The sequence below is a fragment of the Cyanistes caeruleus genome, chromosome 23, assembly GCF_971803275.1.
Source record: "Cyanistes caeruleus chromosome 23, bCyaCae1.hap1.1, whole genome shotgun sequence".
Classification (NCBI taxonomy): domain Eukaryota; kingdom Metazoa; phylum Chordata; class Aves; order Passeriformes; family Paridae; genus Cyanistes; species Cyanistes caeruleus.
Window position 1 is genome coordinate 663,849 of NC_141723.1, and position 22,691 is coordinate 686,539.

At 46.2% G+C, this 22,691-nt stretch overlaps 1 protein-coding gene across 6 annotated transcripts in view; it reads left to right on the forward strand.

Moving 5' to 3' along the window:
* Positions 1–22,691, forward strand: part of ARHGAP32 (Rho GTPase activating protein 32) — a 239,979-nt gene that overhangs the window by 145,314 nt on the left and 71,974 nt on the right. For all 6 annotated transcript variants that reach the window (XM_086861446.1, XM_086861448.1, XM_086861444.1 and 3 more), the window contains 4 exons: positions 161–247; positions 16,948–17,085; positions 19,008–19,100; positions 20,576–20,698. In XM_086861446.1, coding sequence (XP_086717572.1) covers positions 161–247; positions 16,948–17,085; positions 19,008–19,100; positions 20,576–20,698 — 441 coding nt within the window. The remainder of the gene's footprint in view (positions 1–160; positions 248–16,947; positions 17,086–19,007; positions 19,101–20,575; positions 20,699–22,691) is intronic.

Consider the following 22,691-nt stretch of genomic DNA (forward strand, 5'->3'; position numbering starts at 1 on the left):
GTCTCCTCTGTGGCAGCTCCAGCCAGACAAGCCCTTTCCCGATGCCCTGAGGCTCAGCGTGTCTTGGCGCAGGCTGATGTGGATGTTGTGCTCCGTGTGCCGCTCTGTGCGTGCTCTTGGCCCTCGCTGACCTGTTCTCTCTCCCTGTCCCTCGCTGCAGCTCTCGCTCCCAGAGGAACAGAACGAAGTGACAAGGAATGGCTGTGAGTCCAAGGAACTGGTGTACCTGGTGCAGATCTCCTGTCAGGTAAATGCCCTGTTTTCTCCTGCCAGCCTGTGTTTCATTCTCTTTCCAACACAGCCCCAGAATGTTGAGATGTGATGCTTCCCCATGGTGTGTCTGGGATTTTCCACCTCTTCCCTGCTTCGTTTCCCCAGGGATGCTGCCTGTGCTGCTGCCACCAGCACGTTTTAGGAGAGGAGAAGAATTAAGGGGAGAAAAATGAGAGTGTGAAGCCAGTAATCTTCACTGATGCCCAGGGATGAGCCTGGAGACAGGAGTGGGTGTGCCCAGGCCAAAGTCACTTTGGGGAGAACATGGACACCTGGACATACCAGTGACCCCAGCAGGGAGAATCCCAGCCAGTGGTGTGTTACCACAGTGTGCTGCTAGGACTCTTGATCTGCTCCCAGACATCTGACATGGAATTCTCATCTCAGGATGCTTTGGGCAGAGAAATCTGCTGCTCTGTCCCACAAATTCTTCATCTGCTGATCTGTGTGACTTTATAAAATGCTATATAATGGGTTTTAATATGCTCAGTGAGTCACCCTTTGTGGGAGATGCAGGGCACTGGCAGGTTCAGTGCAGAGTTCCTGCCTGTGTTGCGTTATTTTCCTGGATTTAGGACAGCAGCTCTTTCCATGATTCACCTCAGCACCCCCTGAGCACCCATTTTATCAATGAGTACACACAGACAGGTGGTGAATCTTGAGCAACCAGCCATCCCACATCCGAAGGAGCAGAGCCCCTTGCCCTGTTCTGCAGATGGAGCCTGGCCAGGCTGAGCTCCAGCAAGGAATTCCTCTCTGTGGGCAGCTTTCACAGGTTCTTGTCCATGTTTATGAATATACTCTCAGGAGAGGGAAGAGAAGCTCCAAGTGGACGTATCTCAAATCTGCCAGTGTTTTGGCATTTTTCAGGACTGTTGTAACCCCCTGGCGTCAGTCTGGCACAAAAGCAGCACTTCCCAGCCAAGCAGCCCAGGCTGACAGGCGGCACAGCAAACCCTGAGGGTGGGCACGTGTCTGTCCCAGCCATGGGCAGTGCAGTGCCTGGGAAAGGGAGCTTCAGGGGACTGTAGGAAGTTGGAATTTCAGTGTGTTTTGAGCCCTCACATTAGGGGTACATTTGCAGTGTTTAGTGGAGGGGTGAACCTTGGATTATTCCCTGTCTGTTGCAGATGAGCCTGGAGAACATGACAGTTTTTCTCTAGCTCCAGAGCAGATAGTTTCTGATCCTTGCCCCACATTACTGACACTTCCAGAGATTCACAGGGTGGCCTCAAGTATAATTGTGTCCTAAACCCTGCAGAGTGTCCCCATGCAGGAAGGAGGCTCAGGAGCAGCAGAGAGCTGGGATGGGGCAGGATGGAGGTGGGGCCTGCCTCTGCTCCTCTGGTGCCTTGCTCCCACTCTCCAGTGCTTTGCAGGGATGTGTCTGAGGGTAGAGGCATGGATTTCATCTGTGTGGGGACAATGGGAGAATGCTGAGCCTTGGCAAAGGGAATTGCTCCTTTGCAGCCACTGTGCACCAAGCCCAGCTTCTGAGAAATTCCCTTCCCTTCCCTTCCCTTCCCTTCCCTTCCCTTCCCTTCCCTTCCCTTCCCTTCCCTTCCCTTCCCTTCCCTTCCCTTCCCTTCCCTTCCCTTCCCTTCCCTTCCCTTCCCTTCCCTTCCCTTCCCTTCCCTGCCCTTCCCTTCCCTTCCCTGCCCTTCCCTGCCCTGCCCTTCCCTTCCCTGCCCTGCCCTTCCCTGCCCTGCCCTTCCCTGCCCTGCCCTTCCCTGCCCTGCCCTGCCCTGCCCTGCCCTGCCCTTCCCTGCCCTGCCCTGCCCTGCCCTGCCCTGCCCTTCCCTGCCCTGCCCTGCCCTGCCCTGCCCTGCCCTTCCCTTCACTGCCCTGCCCTGCCCTGCCCTGCCCTGCCCTGCCCTCCCCTCCCCGGCAGTTGGCCTCATCCATTAAAGGATGGGCATAGAACCAGCAACCACCTGTCTCCCTTTTTTCTTCCTTTTTTCTTCCTTTTTTCATTTTATTTTTACTTTCTTTTCTTTCCCTTTCCCACTTTCCCCCTTTTCCTTTTTTCTCTTTCTCCTTTTTCTCTTCCCCTTTTCCCCCTTTTCCTCTTCCCCTTTTCTTCTTTTCCCCTTTCCCCTCTTCTCCTTTTCTCTTTTTATTTTTCCTTTTTTCTTTACTTCTCCTGTATTTTTCCTTTTTTTTTCTCTTTTTTTTTTCTCTTTTTCTTCTGTTTTAAAGTACTCCCCCTGCCTAGTTTGAGCTTCTCCCTTCCCCAAGCCTGTGATCACCCTCTCCCATATTACTCCGTGTCCCTGTCTCTCAGATCCATAGAAAGCTGAGAAATTTGTGACATTTGGATCCAATGACCAGGAAGGTATGGGAGGAACTGCACAGCTGAGCATCATTTCTGCCATGGAGATGCTTCACCCCTGACATCCCGTGGCCTCTCCCGGTGTCCAGGGAAAGATTCCATTCCATCACACATTGGACACCAGCAGCGTCTGCGTGGATTTGGCTCCGCAGGAGAATGAAATGGGAGGTGTGAAATAGCTCATGAAATGGTAGTGCAGTGGGGGCAGAGTTTGGCAGGGTGCATGTGGATCAGGCTGAGAATATCAAAGGAGGGAGGAAAAAAGCCTAAAAACTAAATTTGGCTTTCCCCACCCTTTGGCTGTGCTTCCAGCGCTGGTGTTCGGCCACTGCAGCAGCCTGAGCTGTGTCCTGGATTGCTCAGATGGACACGGAGAATTCTGTTAGGGAGGCTGCATCCACATAAATGTAAAAGCTTTAAAATAGCTGTGGTTTGTGGCAGGAGCAGATAGCAAAGAGTGAGGGTGTTGCCATCCTGGCAACTTTGGATTCCAGACTTAGAGAAATCAGTTAAAGCCATGGGTTTGGGGTTCAGTGCTGGGCCTTGCCCAGTTTGGGCCGTGCAGACCCACTCTGTGTGCTGTGGCCCATCAAATGGCATTTACTGTGCTACTTCCCTCTGGAACAGGCAGCAAAGCAAAGCTTTTCAGCAGCAGGTATTTCAAATATCCAGCTCAGCCTTAGCTGGGTTTGGCAGGACACAGCTACTTACACTGAGGGAATTCTATCCCACTTCTTCCCAGCTGTAAGTATCCTTTTAGTGGTGTAAAGAGAATTAGTGCTTGATGCCTATTTTGCAAAACCTTCCCAGATAATGTTAGAAAAGCATTCTTTGGGAGGTGTATTTGTGCTGCAAGTCAACTTGTGAAATCCAGGCTTTGTGCAAGGTTCAGAGGGGGGTTAAATCTGCTCAGCTTTTCTTCTACTTCAAAACCTAAAAAAATTAATCCCATTTATTAGCTCTTAAGAAGAAGTAGGAATATATAGAGTGCTGTTTCAGAAAAGAGGAGAGATAGGATTCTTCTTTTGGACAAATGAAACTAGGAAATGACAAAGGGGAGGGAATTAAATCCTATTGGGAAGAGCCAATGATGGGAGGTTTTGATTTGGTTTGGGTTTTTTTCAGTAACATAGGTGGATTTTCCTTTTTTTTTCCAAGTAAGATTGCACTGAACTTGAATTTCTAGAAGATGGATTTCAGAACTTCTGTGAAAAGACTGATATTATTAAAATAAAAGGGTCAGGTCCTGGAAGGATGGTATGAGGACTGTACCTGTGAACCCTCTGAACCTGGAGACAGTAGTTGGTAATCCCTGTGGTTCTTGAAGGAGCACAGGGGGGTGACTGAGAGCCCTGAGGAATTAATGCTATACCTGCTTCTGTGAAAGTCCTTGGACAGTATCTGCAATTCTTGGGACTTTCCACTGGGGTAAGCAGAGAATTTATATGGTCTGAGTGTGGAGAACAAATCAGCACAAGTCAGAACCTGCAAAAAGGCTGGAAAGAGCTATCCAGTCAACTCGTTAGGAAGGCTGGAAATGTGCCTTTTGCATGTTTTGGGGTTTGTTCATGTGACACTACAGCAACTCCATGTGTACTTACTTAGATATTACACCAGAAGAATGTCCAGTCTCAACTTTAGTTCTGAAGAAAGAAAGAAACTTGTAAATGCTGTTTACAGTGTGAAATTTGTGGTGTTTGAACACCTCAAGCATCCTTTTAGTGACATTTTGAGTGTCAGGGAGAGAGCAAGGACTGAGTGTGGAGATGTTTAGATTCTGAGGGAGGCTGTAATCCCAGCCTTTCCCAAGGCTTTGGCTGCTCATGTCCATGCTCATGGTGGACTGTTGGGACAGGAGTGACAGGCACTGCTCACCAGGGATATCAGACTGCACAAGCACGAGCCAGGGCTGACACAATCTCAGGGATTAATCACACACAGGCTGACTGCTGTGATGCCAGCCCAGCCACAGCACCTTTCCTGCTCCTGTTTCTGGGGCATAATGGCAACAAAGGAAGCCTTTTTCTGCTCCAGCACTGGTACATTTCTAAAGCTGTTCCCAGAGCAGGAATTCTCTTGGTCCAAGAGGGTTTTCTCCATTTTCCTGCTCCCATTTTCAGGCTGGCAGGAGCTGAGCCATTCCTGTGGCACAGGATGCTCACTGCTGTGCTCTCTTGCTGTTCTTTGTTCCAGCAGGGACTGTGTTTGTTTTGACAGATGGAATCTGGTCCCTGGTGCACCAGAGGAAGACATTGCCCCAAACCTCAGCCACTTGTCCCAGCTCTGCCCTGCAGGATATTTGAGCTGGGCACCTTCTGTTTGAAGAGCAGGATTTGCCAAGCTCTGAAGGCATCCCCATCCCACATTCCCTGTGCAAAAATGAGTGTTAAAGAGCACAGGAGAAACAGGCTCCAAGGAGGAAGAGCAGGCAGGACTCCCCATCCTGGGTGATATGTGGGGATGAGAGTGTGGAAGATACTGAACTTCCCACAGGGGCGATGTCTTAGTCAGAGGAGCAACATCTCAAGTGTGGTTTGCTGGTTCTGACTGCCTGGGATAGTCCAGGCTGGAACCACAGATTGTTTGCCAGGAGAATTTTTGAGTCAAACATTCAAAATGTGGTTGGGTTCTTTGTCTTCTGTATTAGGAGTTTCTGTTTGAAGCTCAAATACATGGAGAACAGGAACTAAGTAAGTGCTGCTTTGCTTCTGTGAAAAGCTCTTTAAACAAATGACTGAAGGACAGATTGTAACTCACAGATATTCTTCTGTGTGCTTTATATACATATAATAATACAGAGAGGGGAAAGCTTTCACGTCTTTGTTAAGGGGATATGTGGAAGGTCCAGGTGGATCCTACCCAGTGCAAAATCTGTTTTCAGAATGTGTGTTAACTTCCTTCTCCATGTTTAGATAGGATCTTCTGCCTTGATTTAGGATTTTACTAAACAAAACAAAAGCAGTTAGTGGGTGCTTTTATTAAACAGTAAATTTTCACATGATGGAGCCTCCTGTCCCTACCTGTGTGTCCTCATCCCTTGATCAGAGCCAAGGCTGTGTGTGCTCAGGGCTCATAAAAGCTGCTCTGCTTTCACATACATTAAAATTCTTCTCACCATCATGACCTTTCCCCTAACTTGTTTTCTGTTCGTCATTTTTGCCTCTTGGCACCACTTGCCTGAAGATGAGTGGGAAAATGAAATTTCCACTGACAGGTTGTCCATGAGTTCGGTGCCTTATACCTGCAGGCATTAAGAAATGGAATCATGGACTGTTTGAGTTGGAAAAGAACTTAAAGCACATCCAGTTCCACCCCCTGCCATGGGCTGCGATACCTTCCACTAGACCAGGTTGTTCCATGCCCCATTCTGGGATGGGGCAGCCACAGCTTCTCTGGGTAACAAATTCTGGATATTTTGTAAACCCACAAAACCGTTTAAAAACCTTCCCACAGGCCTTTCTGACACCATCCTTCCAGATGCTTACACATGTTGAACCTCTGTCCTAAGCTCTTCTCGGGCATTTGAGGGCTGTTTCACATTAGGCAAAAGAAAGCAGCAGAATTCCTTGTTTCCACCCTGCTAATCCATCACTCCGTGTGCTGTGCTCCGGTGGATCTGAGGTCACACACTACGTGCCTCCTGCTCCCAGCAGCAGTAAATAAAAACGAAGTGACAGTGTGAATGAGAATTAGTCAGGAATGCCTGAAGCTGGCAGGCAGCCTGCAGGGTGCTGCTGGGCTGTGCTTAGACCTCAGGAGATCCCAAAGCCAAGGTGGAGGGGCTTTGAAACACCTGGCTCTGTTCCAAGCTTTGGGGAAGTAAACTGCCATCTGTAGGGGTTGAATTACATCTGAACTGCATAATTAACATCTATTACTCTGTAGCTGGCATGATACCACTGAAAGATAAATTCATGTAGTAATTGGGATAGTAGTTATAAAGAATGAGGGTATGACTGCCTGGTGTTTAGAGTTTTCCTGCAGGGCAGCATTCCCATCCAGCAGGATTAATAATGGGGTGTGTTGTGTCCTGTTTTAAAAGCAGATTCACCATACCCATTGCTCAGCCTGGGGTTTTGCCATGGGATCCTTAATTCTCACATGGGGTCATGGAGTCCTTGAGGTTGGAAAAGCCCTCCCAGACCATCGAGTCCACCCTGTGACTGATCCCCACTTTGTCACCAGCCCAGAGCTCTGAGTGCCACAACCAGGCCTTCCTTGGACACTCCGGGAACCTCCCTGGGCAACCCCTTCCAATGCCTGACCACTCATTCCAGGGAAAAATTCCTCCTGGTGTCCAGTCTGCACCTCCTCTGGCACTGAGGCCATTTCTTCTTGTCCTGTTTGGACATGTCACCGTGGAAGTGCCAGTTCTGAGGCAAAAGGGATTTTTGTCCCGCCCAGGAGCAGCACTGCACTGGCCCAGCTGCATCCGTGTGTCCTGGGGCTCTGGGGTTCCCCTTCCCTGCTGATGGGACTGCTCCTTCAGCCCCAGCCAGAGAAGATTCACTGCTCTGCTGTGGAGATCCATCCACTGCTAATGAGACATGAAAAACTACTGTCACCCTTAAACTTCAGTCTTCAATTGTTCCATTCATGGCTCTCTTTGGATTTTCTTTTCTCTAATTATTTAAACGTGTATTGTGACAGAAATGGGATCAGCTCTTTCTTTTTTTAACTCTGGATGCATGAGATGCAAAACCAGGGTTGTAGCTGTGTGTGGATTTTGAATGGAATAATTGATTTGCAGAGTGATGTTGCAGGAATAAAAGCTGTTGTGGAGCTGTTGGTGCTAAAGCACATTTTTGCAGCAGGTACAAATGTAGGTGCACTTCAAGCTGTCCCCTCAGCATGCCAGGGGCAGAGGCTTTCTGTACTCAAACTCCAGTGGATAAATGCTCTGGGGAATTTATTTGAGGGTGGGTTTTGCTGGGGAAAGAGGGTATCTGGAAATAACCTCCTCAAGACAAGAGCCTCCCAGTTCATCAGCCCTGCATGAGGCTGCTGAGCTGCTGGGCAGTTCTTGGTCAAAGGGAATGTGAGTGATACATAACTTCAGGGAGTTTTCCCTGATGGGAACCCCGCAGCTGAAGGGAAGGACCAGTCCCTGCTCTAGGGAAGGATGATGAGTGAGAGCGAAAATCATTTGTCAGGATAAAATGCAGTATCACATCGAAGTGCTGCCTAAAATGGTTTTTTGTGAGCTGCAGAGGCTCTCACAGTTCCATGATAGTTTGTTAATGTCATGTCCTTTGGACGTTTTTGCCTTCAGACAGAAAACAAGCCCAGAATTCAAGATCTCTGCTTGTCCACAGACTGTGCTTTGGGCTGTGGCAGTGAGGGTCACTGCAGAAATCTGTGGGTGCAGTAGGACTGTGATGGATCTTGGCAGGGCTCCTGACCCTCATGTGGTGCTTTGGAGACAAGGCTGGGCCCAGCCACAAATTGAAGGGGACATTTGGATTGTTCTGACAAAACACCAAGTCCTTCCCACAACTGAGCAAATGCAGATGCTTTGCAGAGGAGCCCTTTGCCTACAATTTACTTGTTCTACAACTTTTCCAAAAGCAGGGCTTGGTTCAAGTCCAGAATAAGAGGAGGATTGTGGTGGCTATTCCTTCCTGCCTTGATGTTTATTCCTTATGGGGAGGTTTGCCATGTGCACACTTTCAATACTTGCTTACCTGGGAAGGTGACAGACTGTTGGGACAAATGATCTAAAATGGTTTCATCAAATCCCATCCTCTTCAAGGCTGCAAAGCTGCTCTAATCACCAGGAGATGTTGGATGTAGGAGGCTGAGGAAGCAGCAGGAGACAGCCCAGGTGAGCAGTTGTGGTGCTCAGCCTCAGGGTAGGTGAAGTTCACGAACTTGGAACAGCATCTGCACTTACAAATACATTCACTGCACATAAAATGCAAAGCAGGCAGGTTAGGAAAGGATGGTTTCAAAAAGCTCTGTCAAGGCATGGAAACCACATCAAAATAAACAGTGTATGTGTAAAGGCAGAATCATTCACTCATGGAGTCATTTAGGGTGGAAAAGACCTCCAAAATCATGGAATTTAACCTTTGCCACAGCACTGCCAAACCACCACCAGTCCATGTCCCCAAGTGCCACATCAACACTTTTTTTAATTCTTCCAGGGACTGTGACTCCACCCACCACTGTTCTAGGCAGCTTCTGCCAGGGCTTGACAACGTTTTCCATTAAAAAAATTCAACTTAATATCCAGCCTATCCCTCCTTAGGGCATCTTGTCCTAAAGATACTTCAGTGGTAAATCAAAGATGCATCATTTTCACTGTAGCAAATACTGGCCCAGACCCAGGTGGCAAAATTCACAATCCCAACAGTTTTCCAAAGTTCTCTCCTCCTTGTTCCACTGAGTGCACATGCATTATTAAACTGATACTCAGAAGATAATTTGTAATTGAGCTGTCTGGGTAATAATATGGCTGAGAGTGCCACTGTTGCACCCAGTAAATAGAGGTGCTTTGCCCAACTGCATGTTACATTAAAAATAAGTTTTGTTTAGAGGAGTCAGTCACAGAATTCTCAGAGGGAACCTGATTTGAGCTTGTTCTCAGATTGTTGGGGCTTTCCCAGAATTACAGAGCAGGTTTGGGCCCCAAGTTTGTTAAAATGCACAGAGCAGGTGTTCGTTGCTGCTGAGGATATGCCACAGTCTAGGGGATGGAGGCATCAGAAACAAATACTGACTGTGTATTTTCCAAGGCCGTAGAGCAGGTTTGCCACCAAAGGCTCAGGTTTAGACAGATCAGGAAGGACTTTCCATTTTCCAAATGGTGCATTTTTATCTCATATCTGGGTTTAAAACTGTGCTTTTATTTCAAATGTTGTGGTTTATGTTTTTAAAAGCTCCCATCAGGGATATTAGATATTGAAGATAGTCTGTCTTAAATATTTCATCTCCTTGGTCTTGGCACTACTTTTCACTCTTTCTTCATAAAACTGATGACTGCAGCTGCCAGCAAAGCAACTGATTTTCCATTTTGGCTCCAGCTTTCTTCCCAAAACCTCCCCGTAGCTGCTTCTGGTTTTTGTACTTTCTAAATAATGTTTCACTCTTCCAACCTCTGTCCTTGAGGCTCGATCAGCTCCATCTCTAACACCCCTGCTTACAGATCTTTTCCCTGTAAATATTCATGGTTTCCATCTATAACCTTGCCCAGAGACATTTCTTACCCTGTTAGTGATATTTTCCAAACACTGGTAGTAGTGTTGCTTCTTTCTGGGGTGTCAGGATGAATGGGGCTGGAAGGGAGCAGTGTCAGATACAGCAGGGTTTTGTAATTTCTGTGTTCCTGAGTGGCTGTTGTTTGTAAATGATGTGATGGATGTCTGGTCTGTGGCATTACATCCCTAATGGGGTCATGGGGGGGGTTTCAAACAAAGTTTTTTGGGTTTGCACCTACAAAAAAACTCTTTTCTCCCTGGTAGCTTGTTTTTACAAAAACATGATTGATTCTGTGCTCTGATCAAACATAGATATATACACACAAGTCAGCTGTTTGCTTCCATGATCTGCCTGAGAAATGAGATATAAGAAAATTGAGATCTCTGTCTGCCAAAGGTGCTGATGCTGTAGGTGACCTCAGGCAAGGAATTCAGGAAGTTTTTGGAAATATGAAAAAAAAAAGGAATGGCTTCCCACTGCCAGAGAGCAGTTTTAGATGGGATACTGGGAAGGAAATCCCCCCTGTGAGGATGGGGAGGGCCTGGCACAGGGTGTCCAGAGAAGCTGGGGCTGCTCCTGGATCCCTGAAGTGTCCAAGGCCAGGCTGGATGGGGTTTGGAGCAAGTTTCTAATGGAAGGTGTCCCTGCCATGGCAGGACTGGGACTGGATGGGATTTAAGGTTCCTGCCAATGCAAGCCATCCTGGGATTCTGTGATTTTCTTTTCTTCTGTTTTAATAACCTCAGGCAAGTAATTTTCAAAGGCTTTTTGTGCTCTAAAGGCTAGTGGTGGCTGCCGGCTTTGATGGAACTCTCCTCTGTGGTTGAGTGCAGAGCAGTTCATGGCACATTTGGGCTGTGGGGTGAGGAGGGAGCTGTATTTAATGCCTTTAATGTCCATACAATCATTTGTATGTACATACACTCATTGCTGTCCTGCTACCTGGGGGATGGTGCAATTTCAGTTCCCTTCCCTGAGCTCTGCTTTGTGGCTCTGAAGGATTTCATTTGTTGGCTCCAGGCTCTCACTGTGTCACATCTCTGATTTTCTGAACTGCAGAAAAGCAGCCCCCCACGCTGTGCCCGCCCTCCCCTCACCCCTGACCCGCTGCTCCATGGTGGAATTTTGCTAAAGAGATGATGGGTATGGAACTGTTTAAATTACAGTGTGTCAGGAGAGCAGGGATTTCACTCACATGTCGACAGCTGTAAATCCTGCGTTGAGTTTAAGGTTTGTCAGACTGCCATTCAGAAATGGGCTGGTTCTGGGAGGAAAAATGGCTCTTAGGGTTTCAGGCACTCTCTTTGTGTTGGGCTGTCTTGCTGGGCTCTTACTCATCTGTACATGTACAAAACCACTCACCCCCAAAGCCTGAGCCAGGTTTTTATTTACTCCTGGCAAAACTGTTCCTCTGAGGGACACAGGAACCACTGGAGCTCGTGGCTTGTGTCTCTTTCTGCTCCAGAGAACCACACACTCTTGAGGGGGTGATTTCCCAAGCAGTGAGGACAGACAGGATGACACTGCTGTCACTCAGATCCAGCCCTGTGTCCCTACATGTGCTTTGGGAGCTCTTATCTGTAATTGGAATCCAGCAGCACAAATAAGTCTAATTTTTAGGGGAGAAAAGCTGCAGTGGTTTCCATTAAAATCTCTTTTTCCTAGTGACTGCAATTAATTGATAATAAACTGTTAATTAATGCAGGGAGATTAATTTATGCTATGTAATAAGACTAATGAAGTATAAGCTTAAATATACCAAATTTTCTCCACTGCCTTGTGCTCTGTCCATTTGTATGTTCCCTCCATTTTGCGCTTGTTCCTCCCTCATGTCCATGTGCTGTGATTCCAGGTGGAGTGCTGAAGTTTTAGTGTTTTGTTCAGAAATAAAGTACTTTTATGTTGCCTTAGTTTTTAACTTAAACTCCCTTTGCATTTTAAAGATTTATAATTTCCTTCAAGTTAGAATAACACACCAGAAGTCGTGGAATCACTTTTGTAAACAAATGTAAGTATAGATAAAGAGACCTAAGGCACCAGCTGAAAACACTTCCTGGGTGAACTCCCCAGGATGGATTTTATCTATCTTGCTTTCTGTTTTGACTAAATCTCTAAACCCTTTTCTGCTGTGACTTGAAACTGGGAAGGGCTGAAGGGTCAGGCTGGAATAACATACAGAGCCTGAGCCCCAGACAGCTGTAAGAGTCACCCATGGCAGAGTTAACCTCTCCTGCTGGATGCTGCTGCTTTTCCAGCCATTTAATCTGTGGTGTTTTCTTACTGATGGGTCAAACTGAAGTGACTTTTGCCTTATACTTTCATCTCATTTTCTGCTCTTGCTCTCCATGTGGACTGCAAGGTTCAGGACAGCATCCATGTGTTCTCTCTGAGGAAATAAGCATTTGAACCAGAAGAAAAAGGTCTATCTCTGTCTTAAAATAAATAAATCCTAAGTGCTGTAGAGCAAACCCAGTCAGACTGTGGGGCAGGAAAGTTGTGTGTGCTGGAACTCAGTGGCAGTCTGGATGTCTTGGAGAGAGACTGATGGACAAGATGGGGGCTTGTCTACTGACATGGAGGCAGATCCAGCTGGAAACAGGAGTTTTTCTTACATAGCAAGAAGATCTATAAATCTTTAATACAAAATTCTAGCATGTAAGTTTTGTGAATGGATGGTACCACAAATCCTGGCAGCAACTGGGACCTCCCTTGCAGGCTGGGTGCCTCTGGGTGTTGCTCAGGGCACAGCTGGAAGAGTTACTTCTGCCAGATGCTGAGTGGAAACAGTTAAACCTACGTACAAATATTGCAGAATGGAACTGGCCTGATCTTAGGGGATCCTCTATCAGAAATGAGCACAATTCTTGTATTATTATTGTATCTTATATTATATTATTGTACTGATAATTGAAGTGTTTAAGGGATGGTGGAGCAAAGTGAGGCTTTGACTGTGGGATTGAAAATGCAGGGAATGGTTTAAAATTGCTTCCTCTCAGATTTGCAGTGGGTCATGTCTGTCTGTTGGTAATGAAGCCATCACTGAGCTGCAGGAATCAGGCTGGGCTTGGAAAAAATGGGAATAGGAGTGACACTGCTGTTCCTCTGAAGTGCCACAGGACTGAGCTGAGCTTAAGGGAGTAGGAAACTACTCAAGGCTGTGGCTGCTCATCGTCCTCCGCAGGTCATTTGATCAGCAGAGCTAAAAATATTCCTTGTGGAGCTGGGCTCTGGATCCCTGTCCCTCTCAATTTGCTCCCATGCAAAGTGAAGCCCAGGAGCATCTCTGATTTGTGATCTCACAGTGGTGCTGCTACTGATGGAGGGTTCAGATCTCTGGCTCACTGGAAATTAAATCATCAGTTCAGTAATCTGTGTTCATTTCTTTAGCACGACATTTCTCCTTGCTTTGATCATCTGAAAAAAATCAGTAGCTCTGTGCAGAGGCTGAACTCTCACCAGGCTCTCATTGTACATTAAATCTTAGCCAGGAGAGTAAGGGAGAACAGAACAGGATGGAAAAAGAGTAGGGATGAGACCAGATTTTCCATTCTATGAGAAATTCCAGATTTGCCATGATGCTTTTCATTGTGAACATTTCTGTTAACAGAGATTTTAAAAAATGCATTGATTTTTTTTCAAGAGAAACTTGTTTTTAAGTCAGTGGTCAATTTTTCCTTTTAAAGGTTCTGAAACTATTTAATGGCATTATTGAAATCTTCACTTGATAATTGATTTTTTATTTTAATGAACTTTGTCACAGCCAAGTTTGTAGTTGAAGGTCTGAATCTGGGAAATCACTTTGTGCTTAACTTCACCTCTTATGTCCTACTGAAGTGAATGGGATTTAAGCTTGTGCTTCTGTAAATCACGACCATTAATAATTAAGGAAATGAAAAGTAATTATTGAATTAGAAAATTTGAGGCTGATCAAAAATTTATTTGAGCAACAGTTTATGGAAATAATTAAAACCATGAAAAGATATTTTTGCCATATGGATGTTGAGTGCCTGAAGCACCAGAAATGTAGAGCTTTGCTATAAAACACAGTAGACATCACAAGACCAACTTAATGGGCACTTACTTGTGTCTAATATTTTATTAACTCTTTAAATTAAAAAAGAATCCTTTTGCCAAACCTTTCTGCTATTTGAGAATTTGCAGAAAAGGGGAGCAAGATGTACAATTTTTATATTGGTATAGGGAAGCCTTTGTAGTACTTTGGGTCTGGGATGAGGATGCTGCTGTTGCTGCTGCTTTGGCTGTGCCTCTCTGGGAGTTCTGCTGGGAGAATCCAGGCTTTGCTTTCCTGTGATTTGTGCTGGAGATCTAATGGGAAGCACTAAATACTGTCCAGTTCCTTCTTTGGTTGCTGCAGTGATTCCTACCTGTAAAGTTAATTGCATCCCATGTAAATGTGGCTTAAAAATTTGTCACTCAGGCTCCAAATCTGAAAAAACTTGGCTTAATACAACTTGAAGTCCAACCTAAAGCATAGGAGTTTTTTGAAATGAATTATGGCAGTATTAAAACTGTAGAATATTGGTAAATACTCCACTTCAGGGTGTTGGATTAACATTATGCTGGGTGGAAACGTGTTATTGCTCCCAAAGTACTGCTCTGTGCCAGCACAGCCTGTGCACGGTCACTCTGAGTGAGACAGGAATTGGCAGCCCTGTTCCCAGAAAGTGGAGGGACAGGTGCTGAGCTTGTCTGAGTGAAGTGACAGGACCTGAGGAACAGCTGGAGCTGTGCCAGGGGAGGTTTAAGTTGGATTTAGGGAAAGGTTCTTCCCTCAGAGGGTGCCCAGGCTCCCCAGGGAATGGGCACGGCTCCAAGGCTGCCAGAGCTCCAGGAGCCTTTGGGCAGCGCTCCAGGGATGCCCAGGGTGAGAGTGTTGGGGGGTCTGTGCAGGACCAGGACTTGGACTGATGATCCTTGTGGGTCCAACTCAGGATATTCCATGATTCCACAAAGTATCCTATGATCCTTTTGCAAAGGAGCCTGACATCCATGATCCTAGGCTGAACAACCTGGGAATGGTGAGGAGGTTCTGTCCTCCAGGCACCTACACCATCCCTCTCCTGGAGCCTGGGCTACTGGCAGGGAGAGCTCAGAGAGAGCTCAAGGAGGGCTCAGGGAGAGCTCAGGGATGGGAGAGCTCAGAGAGAGCTCTGCTGGTTGCTTAGCAGCTGCGAGCTGCAGTTTGGAGGTGCAGGAGCTAAGGATCCCAGTTCCTGTGCTCCAGCTCTGCTGCCTGCCCTTGCTCCAGAAGCCTCCCGTGGGGCCAGAGACACTGCTGCTGGTGTGGGGTAAGCTGTCCCTGCTCATCCATTACCTTTCCTGCTGTTGTCAGCCCCTTGACCGGGATGGCGTGGGATGGTGCACACCCTGGCACAGCAGGGGCTGACCTAGCTCTGCCTTCCGGCTGCATTTAACTCTTACTGCCCTCATTCATGGCAACCAGACTGCAAAGCTACAGGCCAGCCTTTAAAATGAAATATAATGGAATTAGTGACAGGTTTAGGATTGTTTGACAGATCATTTTGTTGTTTGGGTGGTCATGTAGGATTTAAATGCCCAGTTTGGTGGCAGAGGCAGATCCAGGATCACAGGGATTTCTTAGGCTGCTTTTCCCTACATATGTGACTGAACCTTGAAGGTCACACTGGCAGCTCAGTGAGAGAGCAAGAATCCTTTAATTGCACAAGATGGAGAAATGGGGGATGCTGACAGCTCCCTGAAGAGAATTAGCCTTGCACTCCTGGTTTTATTTTCGTCCTTTAGACGAAAAGTAAAATGACATAATGTGGAAATCCCAAATAATTAATCCTATGTAGGTGCCTCTTTGTAGGATTGTGAAATATGGTGATTCCTAATGAACTGAAAGCAGAGTTTATGGACAGAGTCAGTGCAGTTGTCTTAAATCATTGCAACAGAATGTAGCTGGATTGAGGGTTTATATCTGCAATTGCCGCACAGGCTTTGGATATTAACATAAAACTGATGCTTAGAACTTTGCTGATAAAGAAATCAGTGTAGAGGAATTATGACTGGCAATTCAGAGTAGGCCATGCCTTTTGTATCCCAGGGGAGAGGGCACCTGCCAGCCACACACAGCAGCTCAGCATTTACAGCTCTGTCCCCTCTAGTGTCCCACTTACACCACGCATCCCCTGCTTTCTGCTCCACTTCCAGGCATCCCTGCACCACTTCCAGTCCCTGGCACTGCCTCTGTATCCCGGAGCAATCTGATTCCTTGATTCCCTCCACATCCCTGGCAGTATCCAAGGTCAGGCTGGATGGTGCTTGGAGCAGACTGGAACAGGAGAAGGTGTCCATGCCCATGGCAGGGGTGCAACTGGATTGGCTTGAAGTTCCCTTCTATCCCAAACCATTCCGGGATTCTGTGATTAATGACTCTTCATAAAAGTGCTTTGACCTGTAAACTGCTGCATTATTACAACATTTTTTTATTGATCATAACAAGTCGTGGAGCATTTAAAAATTATCATTAGATATTAAAAGCTTCACAAAGCAAACTGTTCTGTGCTGCCACAGTTCATTCCTTGTCCCCTGGAGCAGTCTGTATCTTGTCTATATTTTAATTGGGGAAATAATATGCACTCAGGAATAAATCTGCAGCTAGAGTTGTTCATCATGGATTCTTTTCTTAATTCAGCTGAAGGCTTGCCTGGGGCACCTGGCAGAAATTTTGCAAGCTTCAATCGTGCCTTCAGATCTCTGCGTTTATATGCTTCTATCTGTTTGGAATCTAATTTCACGCAGTTTATACAACCATTTGGTGACTTACATTTGTGCAAGGACACCTTGTGTAGGAAAATGCTACAAAATCCTTGTAAGACAGGTGGAAGTTAAAGCTCTGGATGGGTCTCACAATGCTGGGCCACATCCAAACACATGGTTAAATAATTAAAGCAGGACCGCTAACAGCTGGTTTGAGCATGAATGGCTGCTGAAAATGAAAACATGAAAATGTTACCTGCAAATTAAAAGATGAAAATGTTACTCAGGCACTTTGATCGCTTGCAGATGTTTCAAGGAGAAAGTGTTATTTCTGCTGAGATTTCCCTTTCCTCAGTGCTGAGGAGCTGCTGACAGTGTGGCTGTGTTTGTGTGTGCAGGGCAGGAGCTGGATTGTGAAGAGGAGCTATGAGGATTTCCGGGTGCTGGACAAACACCTCCACCTGTGCATCTACGACCGCCGCTTCTCGCAGCTGGCCGAGCTGCCCCGCTCCGATGCCCTGAAGGACAGCCCCGAGGTAAAGGGCCCCTCTGGGGCACTCCTGGCGCAGGCACCACCCAGGGACTGGCATTTGGTCAAGGAATGACCTCTGGGGGAGCTTTACTTGGATATCAGGGACAATTTCTTAATGGAAGGGGCTGCCCAGGATAGTGGTGGAGTTGCCATCCCTGGAAGTGCTCAAAAGTGTGTGGATATGGCACCCGGGACATGGTTTCATGGTGAACTTAGAGGTCTTTTCCAGTGTCAGCAGTTCCATGTATTTCTAGTACAGAGTAGTTTTAAACAGCCTGGTTTACATTTGAAAATTGGCTACCACAGATAAAGTCACTGTTTTCCACCCCTAATTTCAGTGATCTAAAGGGAAATGTCCTGCAAGTTCAGACAAATTAATTAAGCTCCTGAATCTAGAATAGTAGTTGAGTGTCAAGAAAGCAGCTGTCCTGTGGTACCTTAGATGTGAATTTGGTTTTGTCCTTGGAAACTTTGTCAATGATGTGGGTATTTCCTGGCTTAGTGTTACCAACTCAGCATTCCCAGGAAATCCCGCTGTCTAAACTACAGCACTGCAAGAACAATCCCATTTGGAGTGCTAGGCTTCCATTTTAAATTGAGTATTCCTGAAGTGTTTTTTAAGAGCATGTGCATTAGTGTGTTATTTAAATGGTCTTTAAAAAGCCCTTTTTCCTCAATGTGTTTCGGGGTTTTTTTCTCAAAGAGATACTTTTCATTTCTTGGCTTACTGTCTTCACCCTGGAGTATGATGAACTGAAATTACCTCAGGTTCTCACTACTGATAATGGAAATATTTATTCATGTCCAGAAAAATCTCCTGGAAATCAGCAGGTAAATCTTGGCTGCATCATTTTGGAGGACGTGGACACTGAAATTAGTGCCCCCTGAAATTTTACAAGTTGTTTGCCATGGAATTGAAGGAGCTAATCATGCAGCCCCATCACTCAGCAGAGACTGATTTATCATTTGCTTTGGCTTCACACAGGGTATTTCTGAGGACGATTTAAAATTTAAGTTCAGCAGAAGCAGCAATTTTCAGGACAATGAATTCCAGGTTTATTTTTATTATATTTTAGGCATTCCTGTCTCTTGCATCCTTGTACCAGTGATCAGTTGGACTTTAGAGCATGTGCCTGAAAATCTGCATTCTGATTGCAAGCACAGAGGATTTGAAGATACTGAATAGCTCTGCTGCTCTGTGAAACGTAACTGCAGCTGTGGGGTGTCTCATATATTTTTTATTTTGAATTGGCCACATCGGAACAGATGTTTGTGGAGAACAATGTTTTAAACAGTCCTACAGATTCTGGGCTACAATGCTGCTTTATACTACTGTCACTGTGAGACTTTGGAAAGATCTCAGTGGCTTCTCTGTAATAAAAACCAGTTTACTGTTACAGAAGGGACATGGCAAAGTGTATTTTTAAACCCCTCTTCTACTGCTTGAAATACTACTCTTTGGCCAGGGGGTCAGTCTGAGTTGCTACATTCTTAAGGCTTTGCAAGCATGTGGAAGTGGCAGCCAGGGGTTTGTTCACTGAGTGGTTCTCAGGTGTGTTTGGTGGCCCTAAGACACATGAGTTGTTTGTAAATGAAGTCCACAACAAGGGGAAGGCTTTAGATTTAAGGTATCTTGACAAGGGAAGTTAAAAAAATCTGCATGAGTCTTACAAAATGATAATAATAATATTATTACTTTCACAGAGAGCTTCTTCTTTGCCCTCTCTTTTGGTGTAACCATTATAACTCTGTGTGTAGCTTGCTGTCCTTTGAATGACAGAAAAACATTTATCTGCTGAAGGGAACGTATCTCTGTCACTCTTGCCTGTGGCAGTGGGTGATTTCTGGTCTTCCCTAAGCCTGCAGAAGGCTTTCCAAAGGAAGGTGCATTAACAGAAGCACTGTGTGTGTGTGTTTGTGTCCCAGCTGGTCACCCAGATGCTGATGGCTTACCTGGCTCGGCTCTCCAACATCGCAGGCAACAAGATCAACTGTGGCCCTGCCCTCACATGGATGGAGGTACAGCTTAAACCTGGGGTGTTCCTTGTTTCCTGACCTTGGAAATGTAGCAGGCATACTCTGCTCTTTCCAGACCTGTTGATGTCACTGAAATTCTATCCTGAAAGCTTTATTCCCTCGTTACCAGCAAGTAGGTGGTGTAGGACACACAGAATCAGAACCAGTATTAAGAGTATAGAGTTTCTTTTCTTTGTTATCTGGATTTTGTCTCTCAGAAATTGTCCTGCAGATATTCACAGATGAAGGAGGTGGCAGTCCCAGTGGGCTGCCTGGGAATGTCAGGTTCAGGGCTGAATCTCCCAGTGATGGGTTGCAGAAGGCTCACTTGTTTCAAAGCTCACTTATTCCTGCTCTCCTTTTTGCCGAGGCAATGCTGCAAGTGTGGCACATTTCTAAAACTGAGCTGTCTCTGTTATGGTGTTTCCCTGGTCTCTTGGGGTTTTTTTAAATAATTTTTCCCTGTGGCAGCTCCAAACCCTGTAAATACTCCGTGCTCCTGTTGGCTCCCCTGCAGACAGAGGCAGCCTTGTGCTTGCAGTGGCACAGTTTGTGTGTTGTGAACTGCAGCTGCAGCTCTGCTTTCAGGTTTAATGGTCTTGTAGCCTTTAAACAATAGCCCTTGCTGGGGAGGAGGGCAGGGAAGGCTGGATGAGTGTCCAGCTGTCCCTGCTCAGGCTGGCTGCAGACCTGTGGCTCTCCATCGCTGCACACCAGGAATAGAAACAGCTATTAATAGACTGTTGCAGCTCCTTTTTAAATGCTTCTGATAAGGGTTGAGTGTGTTTTCCTGCAATTTTCCCCACTGATACCCTTCTCACCCTGAAATCCTTTGGGATGAGAAAAATCTTGGAAAGTGGCAAAGGGAGGAAAGAAGTTGTAGAGAGAAATAAGATGTAGGATTCACAGCAACACATTAGGCCTGGAGATCACAGCAAACCCAGTGCACATACAGTGCAGAATAATCTTTGTGACTCACTGAGAATCCTACAGGATTTTACACAGAAATCTGGGAGTTTTGGAAGTAGGCTGATGATTGCAAGGGAAGGGTGAATGTTTTCTTTAAAAAATAAATAGAAGGGTGGGAGAAAATGGGAGGCAACACTAGTTTTTGGTTTGACAGCATTCCCTCCTTCCCTCAGTACCTCAAGCATTAATTCCACCTTGTAGAGGATTTTTGTAGCACTTCTGTATTGCCACTGAGGACCACCATGATTTGGTGATAAAGGGAGGTACAGACACTCACTGTGTTACTGATTGTACACAAAGCTGCACCAATTCAGCATTTCTTTCCTCAGTGGATGGGCACACCCGACCTGCTGGAACCCCCCAATGAGTTGTTCTGTCTGTGCTGTGCCCTCTCTCCTGGGGCCCAGGACTGAGCTGTCTCTCTCAATCAGCTTGAAGCCTCTGCACCACTAAAATGCCTCCTCACTTGTCCTCAGCTGCCTCAGAGTCCCTTGTGCTCTTTGTTTCAGATTGATAACAAGGGGAATCACCTGCTGGTCCATGAGGAATCGTCCATTAATGTTCCTGCTATTGCTGCTGCCCATGTCATTAAGAGATACATTGCTCAAGCAGCAGATGAACTGTCCTTTGAGGTAAATAAAGCACTTGCATTCCTTGTTGTCAGCTACAGATGAGTGTAATGTGTTTGTGTGGGCCTATGTGCCCATCAGGGATATGTCCAGACACTTCCACAGTGTTTTGTGAGGTGAAGCTTGGAAGATTGAGTTGAATATTCGATCTGCAATGAGTTGGATACAGGCAGATGCTCAGTCATCTTTAAAATAATGCTTTACTTGGCATTAGTATCTTCTGATTAACCAGCTCCTGCCAGCTCCTCTGGGCTGTCCCTGAGCAGAGCCCACATGTTTTCTGTTCAGGATGACTGTCCCTGTGTGTGGACACAAGTTTCATTTCTCCTTGCCCAGGTTACACCACCCGGGTTCATCTGAGCAAGTGTTGTGTTGATAACCATTTTTAAGAGCTTCTGCTCCCATGAGAAGAACTAGACTGACAAAGGATTGCTGCTTAAAGGGCAGGTGATGAGCTAAAACTAGTCTGAAAATCCAGCGCAGGAGTTGTTGTGGAGCAAATCCCTGAATCTCAGGATGGTTTGGCTTGGGAGGGATCTTAAAACCCATCCCATTCCACCCCTTGCCATGGGCAGGGACAGCTTCCTGTAGCCTGGGTTGCTCCACATCCCATCCAAGATTGCCAGATCAGACCCTGGAAGCTTTTGGTTGTCTGGCAGTTGTCTGTTTTACCCAAAAAGCAGTGCTCGTGCTCTGGTTGCCCTGTGCAGTGGTGCTGTTTCTGCAAAATGTGTGAAGGAAAACAGTGCCCTGAAAAGCTTTGTGATCACATCCTTGCTGTGCAGCACAAGAGGGGAAAATAATGGTAATAGTCTGGTGCTGCCAGGGGTTTGTTCATGTTCAAATCAAGGCAAGTATTAGCATACCCCAAAGAACAGTGTGATCGGAGGGATATGTGGGCACGGCAGCTCTGAGCTGGAATCCAAGCAGCACAGGATCCAGGCTGGCTGTCAGCTTTTGAGAGCACTGAAATTACACTCCCTGCTTGTAAGTGTTGCTCTGTGCAGAGGGGAAACTGAGGCACGTGTGGTTTCCAAGGGTGTGCGGTGAGACACCTCAGCAGAGCTGACACAGAACAGGATCAGGAGTTTTACAATAATGAGCCCTATTCCCTAACCCAAATTATCTCTGTTTACTGTTCTAAATTTCTAATAGGCAATTGCACAAGCAGCTGACTGGGGTTTGCTCACCAGTTCTGAGAAACATCCTCAGTGTCTCTGCTCCTGTGCTGGCAGCAGTTTCCGTCATGGACATTTGCTTTGCTCTTGGTTCACTATTCCCTGGGGGAAATTATTTCCCCATGTCTCAGTTATCCCTGTAAAACACTTTGAGATGCATCAGTGTAAAATACCTGGTGAAAGTTGAGCGTTACTGGCATGAATTTTTGCCCTTCTTACCTGCAGTTTTATTTAGGTTCTGCCCCTTCTAATTTTCTGTAATAGAGGCCACACAGAGCTCGATTCAAACCAATCCAAATTTTGTATTGATTATACTGATTTCCTTTTGAAAAACTGCAGTGTTACATTTTTACGGGAATGAGCAAAGCTTCAGAAAAACTTTCTGGTGTTTTGCATCCCACTGCTCTCCTCTGTTCACTTCCTAACCCTGGGCAGCTCACCTGGGGCAGTTTGGGAGCTGCAAAGGCAGCTCTTAACTCCTTGCTATGAGAGGGAGCAAGGAGACACATGCCAATGCCTACACACACATGGATAGAGCAGGTAGTAAAAATCAGTTCAGCTACTTGAGCAGGTTTTCCCAAGAGTTTGACACCATCACTGCAGTTTAACCAGAACCCTTCTGTACCCCTTGCCAGGGAACCTGCTGCTCTTCAGGCCCTTTTCCTTAGGAACAGCTGTATCCTGTGTGCTGGATAACCCAGCAACTCTTCAGCCTCACTGTTCAGCTTTGCAAAGGTAGATGTGCAGCTGCTCCAGAGTTTTTTAGTTTTTTTGCAGTGATGAGACTGTCGTTATTGGAACTGTGCTCTCCTCCTGGC